Source organism: Hemibagrus wyckioides, linkage group LG13 (assembly GCF_019097595.1).
Source record: "Hemibagrus wyckioides isolate EC202008001 linkage group LG13, SWU_Hwy_1.0, whole genome shotgun sequence".
Classification (NCBI taxonomy): Eukaryota; Metazoa; Chordata; class Actinopteri; order Siluriformes; family Bagridae; genus Hemibagrus; species Hemibagrus wyckioides.
In genome coordinates, this window is record NC_080722.1 from 12,115,003 (window position 1) to 12,134,885 (window position 19,883).

At 40.3% G+C, this 19,883-nt stretch overlaps 1 protein-coding gene and 1 long non-coding RNA gene across 11 annotated transcripts in view; one reads left to right on the plus strand and one right to left on the minus strand.

Annotated features, from left to right (window-relative positions):
• rbfox3a (RNA binding fox-1 homolog 3a) overlaps window positions 1-19,883 on the minus strand; it is a 320,348-nt gene that overhangs the window by 105,283 nt on the left and 195,182 nt on the right. For 9 of the 10 annotated variants that reach the window (XM_058406813.1, XM_058406811.1, XM_058406818.1 and 6 more), the window contains one exon: window positions 13,272-13,393. In XM_058406813.1, the coding sequence (XP_058262796.1) occupies window positions 13,272-13,393 (122 nt within the window). Of the gene's footprint in view, window positions 1-7,812; window positions 8,021-13,271; window positions 13,394-19,883 lie in introns of those variants that run through there. The other variant, XM_058406815.1, reaches the window with a different exon arrangement.
• LOC131363868 (uncharacterized) lies at window positions 8,327-18,678 on the plus strand. Its single transcript, XR_009206390.1, has 3 exons — window positions 8,327-8,642; window positions 8,733-8,884; window positions 14,990-18,678. It is a non-coding gene; the product is annotated as an uncharacterized LOC131363868 (long non-coding RNA).

Genomic DNA, 19,883 nt, shown 5'->3' on the forward strand with positions numbered 1-19,883 from the left:
TCTTCTTCAGTTCTCAAAACTACTGACATCTTAAGAAACGTGTCTTTTCTGTAGCCTGTAGATCTATCTATCTATCTATCTATCTATCTATCTATCTATCTATCTATCTATCTATCTATCTATCTTATGTTAAATGAATTAAAAATTCAACTTAAACTCAAATATTTATAAATATTTATTTTAAATATGTATTTAAATAATCTAAAGTGTAAATATAATGATTATAAATTATAATAAATATTATACCATCATAAATTATATTAGCTTTATTAGTGTATTAGATAGTAGCTATTTGACCTGGTCAATTTCTATTTTCAGTTTCATTCATCCTCAGTAAATGGTTCAGGGTACGGAACTTGTTCCATAAACACTGAGTGCAAGGAGAGAAATCTGCCTGGGTGAGATGCCAGTACATCGCCAGGTCATTTATCTTATGTTCTTTATTTATTTATTTATTTATTTATTTATTTTTTTAGATTTGTAAACCATATTGAATTATAATTGTTGTAATGTGTTAGAATAAAATATATGTATAAATTATTCAACGTGAACTTGCCATGAGAATGCGACAAACTGCCTGGTGACTACAAAGAAGAGTAATGTGCAGACACAAAGTGTTTCTCTTATATTAGGGCTGGTGGACAGTGGCTACTCATCCCCCAGGCTACTGCATGATGACACTCAGTGCCGCAGGATTTTTGAGGTCCTGGGATCAAAAAGGCACTTTATACAGAGACTCACCTGTATAATGATCCTCTAACTGAACCTCATATGCCAGCAGTGTTCCGCATTTTAATTCAAAATATGCATTACAAGTGCTATTATGAGGAATCTTTGCTTTGAAATCCAATTACTTCACATGATATTAATTCCGGTATAATTACCTGTGGAGTGAAAGGACGGTACGTTGAGATGAAGTCAAGTGAATGTGTGCCCAGTGTTGTCTAATAGGGCAATCATTTGGACTAAATCCCATTATAGAATTAATGAAACACACTTCTTCCAATCAGCCAAAAACAATGGGGGACATGTATTAAATTCAATTAGACGTGCCAATGAGAAGAAGGTGTTTTATTTCAATTCTCCTGAGGAAGCAGCATCAGCTTAAAATTCAGTATGAAATTCACAATCATGTTTGAGTCACACTGGACTCGAATGCGTACAAAACTGGAAGAATTGATCAAAAAAGCATCCACTTGGGATTACTTGGTAAAATAAATAAAATAAAGGCAGGAAATGTTTTTCCCCAAGTCAATTTAAAAACAACGACAACAACAAAAAGCAAATTCATGCAGTCAAATAAAGCTAGCAGAAAGGCAGTGAATGAACATGTGGTAAAAAAAGAAAAAGAAAAAAAAAGCAATGCCAAAAAAACCAATACATGTTCAGTCATAAAAAAAAGTTAGAAGAATATGGCTCAGAAAGTTTTGAGCTTATTGACAAAATAAAAGACAATGGAACTGCAGATTCATCTCCCTTTGTCTCACAGGATGTCTGTGTGTAGTAATGCACGTGAAATGAAACTGAGAAAAATGTAAAAGTGCAGCGTTTGGATGAATGGGGCTGTTGGTAACGACATCAGCAAGGCTATGCCTGTACACCAATCTTTGGTAATATCAACCATGATCCAAATGTCTATCTCTGTCACCTACCACTATTCAGACTGTGTCACAGAACTCTGACATTTCTCTCATATTCCAGATAAGAACAGGTTCTCATTTATTTTCTTCCCTTCCACACATTCAGTGCTTCATTGCTTTAATACAATGTGTTAAATAGAAAATAATTCACTGCTAAAAAGCTAGAGTAACCCGAATAAATGACTTAAAAAATATGAAAAATCTCAGTCCTAGTTAAGCAGAATATTACATACTCTTACATAATGTAATATAGGCAGAATGTCTCATGCTGGCTATATAGGAGCAAGTGAAGCGTGATGATAATTAACCTTTCACCTTACGCTATAGTTAACATGTTATCTGTGTTCTAGGGCTAGGCAAAGGAAATAGCAGGAGCAATGATGCATCCAAAGCGAGTGAGAAAAAGTAAAAGGTGGCACAGCAGGGGGGAATATGTTGAGGCCGATAGAATCAAAACAGACTGGAGAAGCCCTATTGCATCTCATTAAAATACATATCTTCACACATAGGGATTTAGTTAAGCGGCAGATGAAGTGTAATGTGAAAATGGTGTGTGTGTAGAATTCATCTGGCCAAATGAGTAAACAGATAACTCCCAGGAGGACTAGCTTCAGTGATGCAAGAGTGAGCGATATATAAAGGCTCAGCTCTCCAAAACTAACAGTGTTCACACAGCAACACTAGTCAACATGGCCTACCTTCCCAACAAATCAACACAAACAAGTAGCAACTCACATTCCTGTCACTGACCAGTCTCGGCAACTGTCACAATACTGCTGAGGATCGGAATAAATCAATATACAGAGAGAGATGGGGAGTGAGAGACTGACAATATTAGAAATAATGGAGAGCAGATGTGCGTGAAGCATGTAAAAATACAGTAAACAAACACAGTGTATTTCTGTTCGAGACACCTCTCCCCCTTTTCAGTATTTCTCCCTTCACCATGCCTCTACTCTCCCCTGCCTCAACCTCATGCATTCTGCTTGCATGCTGTTCCCCAAACCAAAACAGAGGCCCATTAAAAAGGCTTTTAGACAAAGTTACTTAAATCTGCAAGGCCTCAGACAGAGCCCATTAGGCATGTGGAGTAGACAGCCGAACAAAAACATTAGCCTTGTAGGACTTTGGGAGCCTGTTGTGCTGCCTGAGTTCACAGGCCAGCTCTGAAAATGACATAGCGTGGCCTTTCCATTTGCACTCAGATTACAGACAGCACTAGACATTTCATACAGCAATGTCCTGACCATCTGAAGCCCTTGGGATGCTACACTGGTGCTTATACTTAAAGTCCAAAACATTGACAGTATATTACATGGTGCAACTTCAGGCAAAAAGTAATGAATGATATAGCGAAATATAAGTCCTCCAAATTCCAAACAGATTAAATTGACCCCATTGTCATTTTGCCAGATAAGTGTTTTATCTGTGATAGATTGTGTTTTATTTAATTGGACCAGAATATAAGAGAATCTAAGATAAAGACGATAAACAAAATCTCCGATAATTAAAGAGCTAAACAAACCAAAACAATGTAAAATACACAATAAAACAACAATAAAATATTTTTAAATCCTTGATCTATAATTGAAATGTTACACTTTATCTGAACTAGAGAAAAAAGAGTTGGGAGCCTGAATATGACACTGCTTAAAAGATTTGTGATGAAGCTGCAGTCAGTTCTTTGTGATATAATCTATATCCACACTAATCTTTTTACAATTTGCAATTTGTAAAGAATATAGTCTGCCACATATGAGCCTGAAAATCAACTCCCTCTTTGTCCAGAAGACTCCAGGGAAACTAATCCTTCTGTAAATGACCACAACTGAGAAAGAAGAATTGATTTCTAGGAATCTACTCTAAAAAATTTGCAATCATAATAGAAACTGCTATATTATAATCTGAGATCATTAGATTAGTATATCATACATGTGTTCTATCTATCTATATAAAAAATATATATATATCTATATATATATATATCTATATCTATATCTATATATATTATATATATCTATATATATTATATATATATATATATATATATATATATATATATATATGTATATATATATATATATATATATATATAGATAGATATATATATGCACATCCCTCTCCCTCAGGAATGTCAAGTTGTCAAGTTGTAGGATTCCTGTGACCAAGGCAAAGAAAAGATCTAGCAGTATCCAAACAACACGTTGTACACGTTGGATCACATTATCGCTGACCTGAACACGCCAAGATGCATAGTGTGTGCAGAAGAGAGGTAGGCAGGAAATGCAGCGAGTTAGAATAAAAAAAAAAAATAGAACTGTGGTGAGAGTTCTCCTTGACAGTTTTCTAGTAAAATTTCAGAGGGAAGTAAATGGTGATTTGGAATTGTGGAATGAGTGGAGTGAAGGTGTGGAATCAGCCTTATTTCTTTCATTCACTTTGACACTGTCTCTTGATTTGCACCATAAATCCCTTTTGATAGGTCAATAACCTATAATGTTAATGTCACAGTCCTGCCATTAGTTTTATGGCTTGTGTGTCCCTTCTGTATCTTAATGACCCGTGGCTGGCAGAGCTGCAGATGTCCCCGGCCCACAGCTAAACTCCATGTCCCCCAACCCCAGAGTGTCCTCCAATCCTGCACACACAGTGGCACTATTCCCCCACTCCTCAAATCACTCTCTCTTCCTCCCTCTTTCTTTTCTCTACCCAGTGTCCTACCCATTGGTTTGTCCTTTTAAATTCCCACATCCTCTGTCACATTGTCTTTCCTGCTCTTGTTTTCATTTGCTTTTAATGAAGGATGCCTACATGTGACACAGCACGGCCAAATTGCCATAATCAGTTAGCGCTAGGAAGTGTGCTGATTCTGGAACTCTTTGAGTAATTATGCTCATTGCCTTTATGCCTTTTCCCAGTGCTCATTTCACGGTCAGCCTCCCGCTGAGGGAGGATGCACAAGCCCTCAGTGTGACCTTGCTCTCTGTTCCTAGGCCTGACCACAGCACTATTGATCCATGGATCTATCCGGCCTCCGAGCTGCACTCATACGTACCCAGAGCCCAGTGACTTGGCCACTGATCTCCAATTCTGGTCTTGCCACTTGAGTCCCAGTGCCACAGCCCATTAGAAAGGTGTAGGGCTTTAAGCGGTGCTTTGGATAATGCTGTCGACTCACACCTCCAGGGGGAATATGAGAAGGTAGCAAGAGTGAGATTTAGAGTAAGAGATAGAGAGAGAGACAGAGATAATGGAGCATCCTTGTAATGGCCTTTCCCTGGGAAACCCTGTGTAAACACAGCTAATGATATCAAAGTGTGATAAGCTCACAGCTGTAGTCAAGGAAGGTTTCAAGATCTTTCTCGCCTTTCTTTCATTATCAGTGGAACAGCATGACCCATTCTGCATAGATTGTTTATAGTCAGGGGATAAATCCCTCTACTGGTCTGCTGTTTAATCGTCTTATCAGGGGTGCACTGGAGATTAGGGCATGCCAAGCATGTAAGGCACAGTGTGAGGAAGTAGGATTACACACTGTACTGAGTGGACTAGGAACACGAGGAGGTTCAGAAATCTTCTTGATCCATAAAAAGTACTACCAACTCTAAAACCGTACTTTCACCCGTTGCTCTTTCTGGTGGAAAGGAAAAATGTTGGAGAGAATTCATAAAGGACTACATGGCTGCTGCGTGGCAACTGAGCGGGTCCTACTGTTCTGAATTAGGTGGGGGGATCAAACCCAAACAAGCAGAAAGGCGGCTTAATAATGACTTTACAGAAACACAATTTTGCTGTGCATGCATTAGTAAATGTCAGGGCTGAAAATAGATTTTCGTCTACGTGAATTGGGAAAAGAGTGAGAAAACAAGCTTGTGCAAGTGTAGGTCACAACAGCAGAGCTGAAGGCCTCACCGAGACAACAGGGCAAATGGAAACTTATTCCAGCTGTCAAACAGGCTCGTGGAGGCACAGCGCTGGAGATGAATACACAGGCGGAGCGCTACAGGACCCACAGTATGTGACTGGAGAACACAGATCAATTAATGTGGTGACAAATTAGCACAAGCACTTCATTTAGCAATATGACACCAGTGGCAGCCGCTCTCCACTCCGAATTACATGGCTGATCGACGCCGCTTCCGAAAGATGCTGCATTCAATGAATATGGAGAGCGCAGAGGGAGTGTCAACAAAGCCAGACCTTCTCACGCAGGTCTACATCGCTACCTGAACTCAGGTCAAGCAGGAACAACGCTGACATTTACGGCTCCAATAGAACAAGGACTCAACATTCATTTCTGACACATATCACTAACCTAAAGCCATGTTAAGCATATTTTTATGTTTATTTAACATCTATGTTTTGGTATTTGAAGAGGCTAACACGTTCTTGTTAACATTCACATGTACTTGACTCAAAATAGGGTTACTTTTACAGTTTAACACCTGGAGGTATACATATACTATCTTATGTAATCAGCTTATTAAATGATCTGTTTAACAGTGCAGAAAGACTGAACGAGTTTTATCTTGTCTTAGACTATGTCAGTTTAAAATCAGGCCAATAAGTTGAATTTAGCCTTTATATAAAAGTAAGCGGTGTGTTCTCCCATCAGCACATGTGCTCACCCAGAAGCTCAATTATTCAGTACAAGGAGAAAAGTCGTCTCTCTCTCTCTCTGTCCCACACTCCCTCTATCTCGTTCGCCTTTTTCGCTTCTTTTGTTCTGTGTCTAGAGCGAGCAAAACATCAACAGAGCCTTATTTCTCTCTACTTTTGGAAATTGGTCCCCACAGAAATTGAGGGGAAAAACTGTACTGGATATTGCCTTAGTGCAAGAAACCCCCCAAAACATACATTATATTGTATAGACACATAACATTCGAAACCTCACCACGCATTGCTATCGTCTTCAAAGAGAGGAGCTCTGCTTACATTAGCAAAGCGGCTTCAGGATGTCTGACATGGGTGAATTTTATCTCTTTTCTTGCACTTCCTGGCGGCTAGCTGAAAGTGATCCCCGATTAGATTAGGTGTGTGAGTGGCACGGTGCCGGCGCAGGGCCAGGCCGCGTGGCGCCGTAGCCCAGGCTGAGCAGGCAGCGTGCACTCTGGGCTCTGGCACACTGGAACGATGAAGGAGAATGATTAATGACTAGCCCTCGCTATCAAAGCGCCGCACCGAGCTCGAAGATGAGAGATTGCTTTCTGACGATCATTAAATCCTGTTTGCCACATCTGCGGGTGCGCACTTTTCATCTGGCCCCTGACGGGCAGGGGAGGGCCGAGCCACACGGCGGCCGGGCTGACGGAGGAGGATGCTGGGTGGAGCGAGAACAGGAGGAATCCTCCATCCACTACGCTAACGTTAGTTAAAAGCTTGCTTCCTGCACAGTGGGATTTTATCCACTCTCACTCCTCTTCCACACACCTCTTCATTAATGCTTTCATTACATTGTAATGCTGAGGCTTTATACTTTCATTTTCAGATATAAATACACATGTTAAATGTAAAAAAGAAATTAAGTTTTAAAATGTATTAACTAAAAGTAGAAAAAAAAGAAAAGTTGCTAAATGAATATTGCTTAGTATTCACATTCTGATAAACGCAAGCTAAAGAAAAAGGAAACTGACAGCAGTAAGAGAAGTCAATAAATCCTCTATCAGACAGAGATATAGCTATATGTGACAGCAGATTCCTGTTAAACAAATTTGCACGACACTGGATTTACATCCGCTCACCCTATTTCATATTTGAACATACTCCGTCAGTGAACTGAGAAATTGCCAGGTCTCTGCAGAATCAGGTTATATGATCCTCTTTCTTCATACTGAACATCAATAAAACATTGCTGTACAGATACAGCTGGATTCTCATCTCCCTTCAGACCAGCACTACAGAACAGGGCCCTTCAGAGAGCTGGTATATTAAACACAACTCAGAAACTCAACTCAGAGAGGAGAAAGAAAACAGAAAACGAATATATGCTTAAAAAATAACAAGGAGAGAAATCAAGAGAAGAAAGGAAGATTTGAACCTTGTACTGCATGCTATTGCTCTATTCTCACTTTTTTTATTTTATTTTAACTCATCCAGCCATATACTGAAGAGAAACAGTGTGAAGGGACAATGGCTAGTAGGCCACCGTGATGGGTAAAGGCATGTTACTCACCCAAAAATACATCATCATTTCGGCCAGAGGACAGGTGAGCACGACCCAAAGGGGAAAAAACAGACGTAGGGGTGTAGTGATGGCCACCTGAGCGCAACGGGACAGGCCAAAAGTCCGAGTGGTTTTTAGTTTGTATATCTTTTCTTCTTTCTTCTCAGGTGCTGTGAAAACACGTCTCTTTTACTGAGTCCTCTCCTCTTCTTTTTAGTAATCTGGGAGATTTTTTTATGGCCCAGGGGAAAAAAGAAAGGGACAGGGAGAAAGGGAGGTGGAAAAACACTGCCTGATCTTACTTTGCACCTTCTACTAGCTCCTTTCGTCTTCTCGATGACCACACAAACTGCTTTTACTTCTCCTTTTCTCCACCACTCACACGCACTCTACTCTCTCTCTCTCTCTCTCTCTCTCTCTCTCTCTGCTCATGTGCGTTCGGTCTCTCCTGATGTCAGCACACTGGCTGCTTCGCGCTCTTACTGCTGAGTGGGAGAGCTGTGCTTCTAGGGCAGGCACTCCAGAAGCTGTTCGACAGCATTCTCCAGCATTGCTCCAGTGATGTATTGCTCCTTGCCGGCACGGAAGATCTTGCTTTAGTAACTGATATAGCCAGATCTTCACAATGGCTACTCATCCAGGCCAGGACAGAGGAGGAGTGGAGGAGCACACACGTGTCTGCCACCTCTGCTCTAGAGAGGAGCTGAAGAGAGGTGTGTCTCACTGAGCAGCTGCAGGAGAAGTCGCTCTTCACAGTCTCTTGTCACCCAGCGCAAAAAAAGTCGCTCACAGCAGCAGCCAAGAAGCAAACAACTGATAAAAGCAAGAGGTGTAAAACTGTAAGTGCACATAAAAGGAGCAGATCAGTCTCTTTCTTCTTTACCCCTGCTTGTTTTTCTCTCTTTCATTTGGTTCTCTCTTTTTTTTAGTGCTTTCTTCCTGGTGCATTGCTAGTGAAAAAGATGAGGCTGGGATTCGGGGAGAGAGAGCTCAGTGGATTCCGGCGCGCTGCACTTTGGCCAATCAGGAGTCAGCAAATGCTGGTAGAGAGCCGAGGGAGTCGCTTGACAGGCTCCATGCAGTGAGTAGGGCTGCTCTTTGGGCTGGCAGCAGTGAAGACCTGCATGTGTGTGTGTGTGTGTGTGTGTATGTGTGTTTGTGTGTGTGTTTGTGGTGTGCGTGTCCATCAGTGAATGTGTTTGCATTGGAGTACTGTTGAGGTGGGGATGGGGGGAGGGGGTGTTTAACGTGTGTAAGCCTGTCTCAGCAAGTTTCGCTCCATACATTCAATCTGCAGCTGGAACACTCGTAATTTTTAACCTTAAACATGCCAAACATCTGTCTGTCAATTGGAAAGTACCTTCCTTTCAGTAGTGATGCACCAGAGAAATATAAAACACCTTATTGAGTTATCTTATTGGGTCGAAGCCTTATGTGCAAAATCATCCGTTTTCTGTTTGAGCTTTTAATCAATACAAATACTACATCTGATTCGAATTCACCGTTATCAGTGTTCAGTAGATTACACAGCAAATAAACTAATATAATTATGCATACATTTTTAATATGTTTGTTTTGAACAGAGTCAGCCTCTTCTCTCTATCAGTCCCCACAGGGACAAGTGAAATAATGTAGTGAAATTCTTCAGCAAGTTGGATTAAAGATTCCGTCCTATCAAAATAGCACTAGTCTATTTCAAGTCTTGGTCATAAATAAATGAAACTATAGCGATGCATGTGCTGTGGCTAAAAACTGCTATACACTGACTTTCAGCAACATGGAAGAAAAAAGTTTGAAGGAAGAAAATAAGTGAGCAGAATATAAAGCAGAGACATTTTTCAACATAACATTAACCAGGCTGATCACGCATGGAACAGATAATCGAAAAGTGAATAAAAGGATATTCAGTATCACAAGCACACTAATCATGGGCAGGATAACTGGATTTGTTTCTTCCACTTTCCGTTTTCTCTCTAAACCATCGTTTTTCTTGAGCATTTTAGTTCCTCAACCCAATGCCTCTTTATTTTCTACATTTAAAGTAACACTTTCAATTTATTTCCTGTTAGAATTTTTTTTTTTCTGTCTTTTTCTCTTCCTTTTTTGTACTCCAGCTCCATTGGAAACATTACCAAGCATGCTCATGGTGCTGCTTGTTCAGGTTAAGTACTAAGCGGACGAATGGCCCTCGGGACGTCATTTTCCATTACAGAGACAAGAAACCTTTCCTTTGAGAGGAAGGAGGGAAGAACAGTCAGAGACCTGAATAGGTTATGCGTCTTGTCGTGTTCTCTTTTTCTATGTGCCCGCAATCCATTTACTCAATATTTAATGCCAGCATTGTTCTGTCCATGGGTTTGATCTCTGTTTTTAACTTGAACTTCTCATCAAGTCCCGCAGCCTTGTCACTAACTTGATATGACTTGCTAAAAGAGTTAGGTAATGGGTATTAATTTGTACACTTTGACCTTTTTTGTCCCTTAATGCAAGTAGGAAAATAGGTCTACTATTTCCAGTTTGCACATGACCACCCATCCTAGTCATCATGTTCTTCACTGACCTACATGCATATGCACCATAACCCTGTGCTAAAGTTATTCTGAGCTTGCTTACTAATAAGACACAAACTGGGGATAAGGAGCGACATTGAAGATTGGGACAAACCCAAAAATCAGGAGTCAAAGTGATCATTCCGTCTCACCTGAGCCCAGGTGTCAAGCTGAGTCAAGGCAAGCAGACTGAGCCAGTAGCATTTTTCTTCTTTAAGCGGCGCAGATGAGCCAGGCTTTGGCCAGGTTGAGCCAATGCTCATGCCAGATCGTCTTAATTAGGAGCCAGTGGCGGCCAACGGCAGGTGAACACATCTGGGAGGCCATATTGCCCGTAAGCACAGCGGGTCTTGGAAATAGTGCAAGCCTAAGAATATTTCAAAGCAGCAAAAAATTTGAGCAAATTTAAAAATAATTAAATAAATCAAAAATTGAAATCCCAGAATTGAGCTATAATGATATAACTATGCATAATGCAATGTAGAGGTTCATCACCACCTCAGTATGGCAGATATTAAAAAGCTTCTGTGATGGAAGAGTTGTGCTTATGTTATGTGGTTTGAAGACCTAAGAAGCCCAAGAGTGCTATCAATTACATGTTTTCTGCTGAACAGCTGAAATTTGGCTCTGACAGCCAGCTGACAGTGTTCAGCATTATCCAGCCATCTATGTGATGCCAGCGACAGTGATTGGACATTCCCATTCCAGTAATCCCTTCTCACCTACCCACCTCGTTTTCATCAGCCGTGAAGTGGGGACCCGTCAAGCCTTTTCCACATGCGAAACCAAGTACCTAACACACCTCGTAATGAGGACTTGTCCCCCTCTCTCTCTCTCTCTCTCTCTCTCTCTCTCTCTCTTTCTCTCTCTCTCTCTCTCTCTCACACACACACACACACACTCACACATAGACGCTCACTGGTGCGCGCGCACACAGTGTGCAGAGTTCTCAGTGCACTGTAACTCTTAGTCCTGTCAGCCAGTCCGCCTCAGTCTGCCCTGCCTTCTTCATTAGCGCTTTAGCCAGCGTCATCATTTCTGCCTCCATAAACTCAGTGGAGCTGCATGCCTCTTTCCTCCACTTGCTGGGCACTCTTTTCCTTTCCAATTACCGCTACAATTCATTTATTCATTAACCCGCCATGGAAAATCGAGGGAGACCAAGTTTGAAAAACAAGTGCCCTCCATTTTTCTCCATTTGGTGGTGGTTCTCGATGTTTTGAACACCTTGGAGAGACGGTTAAAATGCAGTTTAGTTGAACCGGTGTTGTACCGGAATGAATAATGGATAACTGTACAGGAGCCTTTTCACACACAACCTGCTTGAGTCTAAGCTACGACAGCAGGTGCTGCACATTCAGAAATCTCTCTATGCTAATAATTACACGTTCTTTCTTACCACAAATTGCAGGACAGACAACGAATTTGGTTCATTTAAAAGAAAAAGCACATGGTCAGAGCACACTAAATTAAACACAGCCTTTATTATCGCGTGACAGCTCATACAAAATCACTGTCACTAATCACAATACACTATAATTGCCTTCACTTAAATTGCAGGCAGCAGCTGAACAGTTTCTGAACAGGCAAACTTTACAGTTCAAAGGACATTTTTTTGAGTCTGCTAATACAAGTCAGTGAATTATTATCTTTAAATTGCATTAATAATGAATAACAGAAGAAATTATATATATATATATATATATATATATATATATATATATATATATATATATATATATATAATATTTCTACTGCAAAATATGCATACAGATACTAACTGATGAAAATGATATAGACAGAGCTGCCCCTGTGACGTCAGGTCAGTGACTCAGATATGACATGTGTTACCCTCATGCTGTTTCATTGAAACACTGTGTAGACACATCTGACATTTTTTCCACTGCTTGAGAGACCTTTGAATCTAATAAAACAAAGACCATGCACTGAGAAAATGTTAAGACATCTCAATGCGCTGCTCAGCATGTCTTAATCAGAGCTCATGGTGGCAAACTGAAAGTATTTGTGTTTCTAAAAAAAAAAAAAAAAATCATCCAACCGTTAATCAATGTAATGTAATACAGTACTACCACAAGCTTAAGATTCACATCGTTTTTGTTCCATACTGACATGGATATGCTTGCTACAAGTGATCTTGTTAATTAAGCGAACCTCTAAAAACAAGACGCAGAAAAACAGAAAGGCTCACAGCTGTGAACAAGTTGCTTTTTCACTCCAATAAGCACGTTTGCTGCAATTCCTGGAGGAAGTCGGCATCGATGCATACCAATTCTTAATAAAATTTTAACTTTATGAGGCAGTGATGTGTGCTAAGGTTACAGCCTAATTAAAGCTACATTACTCTTAATATTCACATTCGGAAAGTTTCATAGATGTATTCAATTATCGAGTGCAGCGGCATCACACGTATGATTAAATAATGTTGCAATTCGTATATCATTGATGAAATGAGTTTTGGATATTTTGGACGGTAATGAAGGTCATGACTAGAGGGAGTACTGTCTTTGACATTAACTTTACATCCACTCCCACTTTCTGTCACAGCACACAGAGCAAAGGGAGCAAAAAAATTAAATCTGCAACGCCAAAGACTCAGAGACACACTGGCAAAACAACAGCCTTTGTACAACTATGTGATTCAGTTTGTTCATATAACCACCAGTCTTGCTTCAAGTGTTGCACTGGGGAGATACTGTAAATATCCATTTTTTTTTTGTAGAATTCTGGAATTTTCCTGGATTTTGAAATCCATTTATGGTTACTGGAATCTTTGAACACTAGTCACACATTTTCAGCCTAAACGTGGCCTAAACGCCGGCAAGGGCCAAACCACAGGTGCAGTTGGATATGGCACGGATGTGGATCGACGATGAAAGCAGACAGAAGGAAATTACTCACCAGTCTTGTGACAAGGGGAACCCCGAAATGCCAGAAGTGATCGTTCAGCAGCCCACTGTACACTACGTTTCCAAAGAGAGCAATGTTTCCGGTTTTACACAACCCGTTTCCTGGTTTAGTTTCTGGAGGAGCAAAGAGAAATAGCAGATGATTAACAAACATCTTTGCAAACCTGTAGAGTTTATAGTGACTATTACGCTGGGTAGAAAGAAGAGTTGTAAAAGAAACTTGTGCAAAAACATATACACATATACAATATGGTCAAATGTTTGTGGATATCTAACCATCACAGTTGTATGTGAGCCTTCCGCATACAGTTGCCACAAAGCTGGAAGCACACAATGAAACTGAATGCTGTATTTCCCTTACCTGAAACTAAGACACCCAAACCTGTTAGAGGCATGATAATACCCTAGTGCACAAAGCAGGGTTTGCCCTGACCTCAACCCCAATGAACACCTTAAGGATGAACTGTAACACTGACAGAACCCCTGACCTCCTCACCCAACATTAGCACATGATGTCACTAATACAAATCCCCACAGCCATGCTCCAAAATCTAGTGAAAAGCCTTCCCAGAAATGTGGAGGTTATCATAACAGTAAGGGGGACCAAATATTGAATAGGATGTTCAAAAAGCATGTGGATATGATAGCCAGGTGTCCACAAACATTTGGCTGTATAGTGTATGACATATGAACAGGCATACATGCATACACACAAAATAAAAAGTGGACCTGCAATTTCAGGAAAAACACCTACAGAGACCCTAGATTTTGTGAAGTTACAAGTAATATATCACAGACTACTAAAATAAAATAAAATAAAATAAAAGTAAAAAATTATATATATATATATATATATATATATATATATATATATATATATATATATATATATATATATATATATATATATATATATAAAACTTAAAATATATTAAATAAAACTAACTCCCCCCCAAAAAATCCTAATATTGTTTTCATATAAAGCTCCATGTGTAGCTTTCTATTACATACACCCATTTGTATCTCTCTCTCTCTCTCTCTCTCTCTCTCTCTCTGTCTTTCTCCTTCTGTCTCTCTCATATTTTTCCCCAGCTCCATCCCTCACAAGCTTCTTCCCTGAAGATGTTTGAAACATGACTGGGAGAGAACACATAAAGGAAGCCACGTGCACTACATTAAATTATTCTCCATAAATGCCAACTACAGCAAAAATATGCATTGTGCCTCAAAACAACAGGGAGGCACATATTGTGCGGTGCATCACAGCAAAGCTTGCACTCATTATTGAAAAACAAAAAGGAAAAAAGCCCTATTAAAATGTCACTTGTGCTCTTTGTAGCCAGGGCGGTGCATGAGTTTTAGAGTTATTAATGGGCCTGGTGTGATTGTTTATGGTGACTGCCTGCCACAGGCTCTATGGGCCTGTCTGTAAAGTCCACGGATCATCCAGCAGCACACTCCCCTAGTCTTTACATCGCCCCATGAATATGCATGTGCATGGACCATGCTCCAGCGAATCGATCACAGCTATAGCACATTTATATCTGTGCCACGTGGCTGATTTTTATAAAATGATATAACCTAATTAGCAATAAAATCCTTCACTCCATAGCTTTTTTAATGCAGGGGCAATGCATGCACAAGAGACTTTGCAGTAAGATAAAGAAGTGAGCATTCCTGGTGATGTTATTTTTTTTATTTTTTTTGCAGGTGATGTAACTTGATCAGAACGTACGCAGTTGCATCAGTGCCTGAGAGGAGAATGGAGTTGAGAAAGCAGAAGGATTCAGGTGGCATAGCTGGCAGGCATCACTTTGGAAGATCCCCTCTCATCCATAGGAATTCTGTTCATCATGCCTCATTGTGTGATGAGTTATTGACAGTGAGACGAGTATGCCGAGAGTAGCTCGGTACAATGCAGTTCCACGCTGCCAACCCCCAGGCTACTCCATCAGCTTCTCTTACTTTCTGTCTCACTTTCTATACCCCTCAGCTTTACACTTACTCTACTCTGACTTTTCTCCTCTGCCTGTTTCTCTCTATGGCATTGTTTCTATTTCTTCTCTCTCTCTCTCTCTCTCTCTCTCTCTCTCTCACATTCTCTGACAACTTCTTTTTTTACCCATGTCTCTCTCTCTCTCTCTCTCTCATAGAGTTTAAAAAAAAGCTTTGAAATGTCAGAGATGTCATAAACAGTACATGAGGTTGAGCAGTTAGTTGAAAAGTATGCACTAATTGTGCTGTTAAAGACACAGGCTGCTACTTTAGGTTTGCTTCATTCAACTTACATATACACACATACACACATAAATACACAACTGATGCCTATAAGAACATCACAAATACATTACAAATGGCATGAATGACTTGTTAAAATGGCAAAATGAATAGAATGAATAACAATTCCTGATGAATCTCTGGGTTAGGGTTATCACTTAATGTACTAACTGCTAAAAAGATTTTAGATACTAATACCAATATATGATCATGGGACATTGAGCTGGAAAGCCAAGCATCACTCTGTAATTGCATGTCCTCGTTGCTCCTTAATTGGGACCTTTCCCTCCTGAAACCTGTCCCTCTGGCTCCAGGCCTCATGCTCTGCTCCGACCCCTCACCGCTTCTCCAGCCCACGCTCTGTTCTGGCAGTGCTGAATGCACACAAACAGGCCTGGAACTTCCTCTCCACAGGCCAGTCCTGTCAGAACCTCCAGCCAACTCAAACACACCAGCCTTTCCATATGGCCATAGCACCTTGCCCGCTCCTGGGCTGGAGCCGAAGCCAGCGGGGCCGGAGTGAACAGAGTCTTCCAGAGGCCTCTCCAGGGCTTCATGCCACCTCTCCAAAAGATGTATTCATTACCCCTCTTGTACCCTGGGGATGTTCCATAGCCTCTTTACAAAGCGTGCAGCATGGCAGAGCCTGTTTAAACACGACTCCTAGACCAGTTCATCATGTGCCGTGTGCAGCCACTCTGATTAATACAGAGAGGAGGGCCATGGCAGCAGACAGAGCTGCAAGGGATTCTGTGCATTAATAACAGCATGCTATTGCCACTACTGGCACCTCTGCCCTCTCTCTCTCTCTCTCTCTCTCTCTCTCTATCTATCTATCTATCTCACACACACACACACACACACACACACCTGAGGAATAATAAAAAGAGAAGATCATCATGATGTATTGTCAGTAAACGTTAGGAACATGCTTTCATTAGTCTTTAACTAATGAGAATGACACACATTAAAATGAATGATTTTTGTATATGCAATCCATTTATTTTTCACTTAAGTGGAATATGATGTGGAGGCAGGAATTGATTAGGTCATTCCTCAACATGTTGGCTGCATGTGGCAGAAATGCAATGCATAAAATCATGAAAATCAAGAGGTCAAGAGGGTCATTTAATGTTCATATTAAACATTAGAATGGAGGAAAAAAAAGAGATTTCAGTGACTTTGAGCATGTCATTGATGTTGTTGATCTCTTGGGATGTTCATGCACACATTCAATCAGAACAGAGATTACACAGAATGGTGCTAAACAAACGAAACACAACACGACAACGAAAAAAGTGAGCAGCAGGTTCGAGATGCCTTGTTGATAAAAAGAACTGATATTTTCCTATTGTCTTTAATAGGGTGGGGTAGACATGATTTAAAATTTGTACACGTTGTACAGAATGCATCATTAGTACAGATTCCTGAGAGAATATAAGCCCAATAGCAGCATGCAGCTTTCTGATGTCAGTTTGACATGTTGGCTACGAGTCTAGAGAAGGCAAAGGAAGAGTTTTTTGCACCTGAGTATGCTATTGATGAGAACACTAAACAAAGACAACGTCATCAGTTAGGTCTCTAAATATGCTGAGGTCTCCAAGCTGAAATTAAAAAAATCTCCCAGAAGACAATATCAGTAGATTGTGGAAAGTGATAAAATCTAGAAAAATAAACTTATGGAACATTTTTTCTTCAGAGAGTAGAAATTACTGTTTGGTGTATAGTTTGTTGGTGTAACTGATCCACTGCACCATAGAAGAAAAAAAAAACACCTCACACCCACAGCTCACTTCTGTATTCCTGCCATTTTTAAAGTTTAAAAGTTTCCAGTGGACTATAGGGTTTAGAAATGGTATGTTCCAATGTAATTTATTAATATATGGCTAAATCGATGCTTGATGCCCTTATAGATTACTTCAAAATCATAAAAAGAGCCTTGACAGGAATAGCAGAGTACTACAATTTAATTAAACTCCGTATCCTCCCCCCCTGTGCAGCAGCCTGATTAAGGTTGCAGTCAAATAAAACAGCATTTAATTGGCATACACCACAAAAGCTGTTTGCATGTTTATTTAACATTGTGGCATATTAATAAAAATTTAGAGCCCTAATTGGGTAAACTTGTGCAGGCAAGAAGTGAGGTTCCTGGCGCCACAATGCCCCAAACAAACCCCCCCCACGTCACTGTTTAATGGACTATGACTGAAAAACGATCCCTGGCTAGTTTAATATTTCTGCAGTCATACTTGATGAAAATCCCTGCTCTCATTGGCTAAGAGCCACACATTAAAAAGCTATCATAGCTACCTGTACCTGCTGGTGAGAATCCCCAGCGGAGCAAACCACTTGGACGGGCCTGGTGGAGCGCAGCATTCCGGCATGGGGAGGATCATTAGCATCTCACGTATCTTGAGTGTGGCGTTCCACTAGCCCATCCCCAGCCGGCCTCCTCTTGTGGGCCCTCGCCATCCTCACTTGGCATGGCACCAGAGACAGCTGGAGAGCTTGGCCTCCCCTTCCGTCCTCACCACTCCTCCCTCTCCCTGCTTTTTCTCTACTCCTGTCAGTTTAGCATGCTGGGCACTGAATGAGTGTCCCTTTGATCAGCTACCAAACAGGCAGAGCACAGCACAGCAGAGGCCCTGAGCAATCAGCCCCTCACTGTTACTGAGTGAGAGGAGAAGAAGCCAGGGGTCTGAGCAGCAGGCCCAGAGAAAACAATGCCAAGACTACAAGTTTTTACCCCATGCCAGCACTACATGAGAGTTTAATACAAGTCTCATATGTACAGTATAAGCACACACACACACACGCACACACACACTCTCTCTCTCTCTCTCTCTCTCTCTCTTGCTTTCTCTAATGCTAGTTGGGTTACAAACTGTTACAAGCTATTGATGTTTATGACCAGTAGCAAAAACTATCTATAGTCATAATCTATAGTAGCTAAACTATCTATAGTCATAACTACTTTTCAAATTTACAGTAATTATGATAATTATTTACAATTAGTTTTCCTGCAATGAGTAAAATATTTGAGATGACAGACACCAGATATCAGTTTCGATGATATTAAAAAAAAAAAAAACATTTCTGCAGGGTTTCAAAATACTTTTTAAGACATGAACCTGTTTTTTTTTTTTTTTTGAAATATTTAATTGATGCACCTCAGCAAATCAGACATGGACAAATCACTAGCCCCGGGCAGCTGGGGGTAGCAGATTTTGTGTCCAGGCAAGGTGTTTTATTTTTTATTTTTTATTTATTTATTTTTTATATAGTTGACAGTGGTGTGATGAGCCTAGTGCAAAATACTTGCTCTGAGTCTCCTCCACATGCTGCAATACACACATCTGCCAAGGTGCAATTAGGCTGTAGGTAGGAACTATTTTTCCTGTCATTTTATGTCATTGGTCCACCTGTGTGTCCATCCATGCGTCCGTCTGTCTGTGCATCTGGCTGAGATTTGAGATTCTCATTAGTGCAATATCTCAAGAATGAGTGGCTAAATTTCTGTAGGATTTATATGGAATTATCACTGTAACCAGCAGGTGAACTGATTACCTTTTGGAATGGATACAAACAGGATCAAGATCACAGCAAACCTTTTTTTTGGGTAATTTTCCTTCAGTAGCTTCTACATTGTTTAAAATATATATTACGGGAATGCAAGTTAGTAACAGGAGTAGACTAGACTTGTTTGTGCTGGAGGCATCCCTGCTGATACCGCTGGGATGGAGTTCTCCTTGTACATACCTGGATTATTTAGCTTGCACTCATAACAGATATGTGGAAACATATTGAAGAAGGAAATAAGTCCAAAGTTCACAACTGAAACTTTGGCCAAGAGGATAATGATGATAATGATATAGCTACACAGAGCTAGCCAGGATTTCATATACTCTGTATTTTCCCTGTCTGTGTTAATACATTTCATTAGTTAGCTACTTCACTATATGTTATTCCCTAACATTAGCTATCACTTTTTTTAGGCTAGTCAATTAGATTTCCATGCAAGTACATCATGGAAGAGGGGAGCACAATGGAGCTTTTACTTGCCCAGTAGACTAGCTAATGAATTTATGTTTTGTCTATTTTATGGAATTAGGCAGGGCATCAGTGCAATATTCACTCAAAAGTTTAATTACTTCCTGCAACCGAGTTTAATATCAATTTTCCTGTTAGCTGTGTGTCTGTGGATCAACCTTAAGCCTGAGAGTGTTGTAATAGATCACAAGCTAAATATACTTTACATGGCTATCTTACATAAATGACCAGGTAATGTCATATAAGACATTTTCAAATGATCTCTTAAAAGCAAATA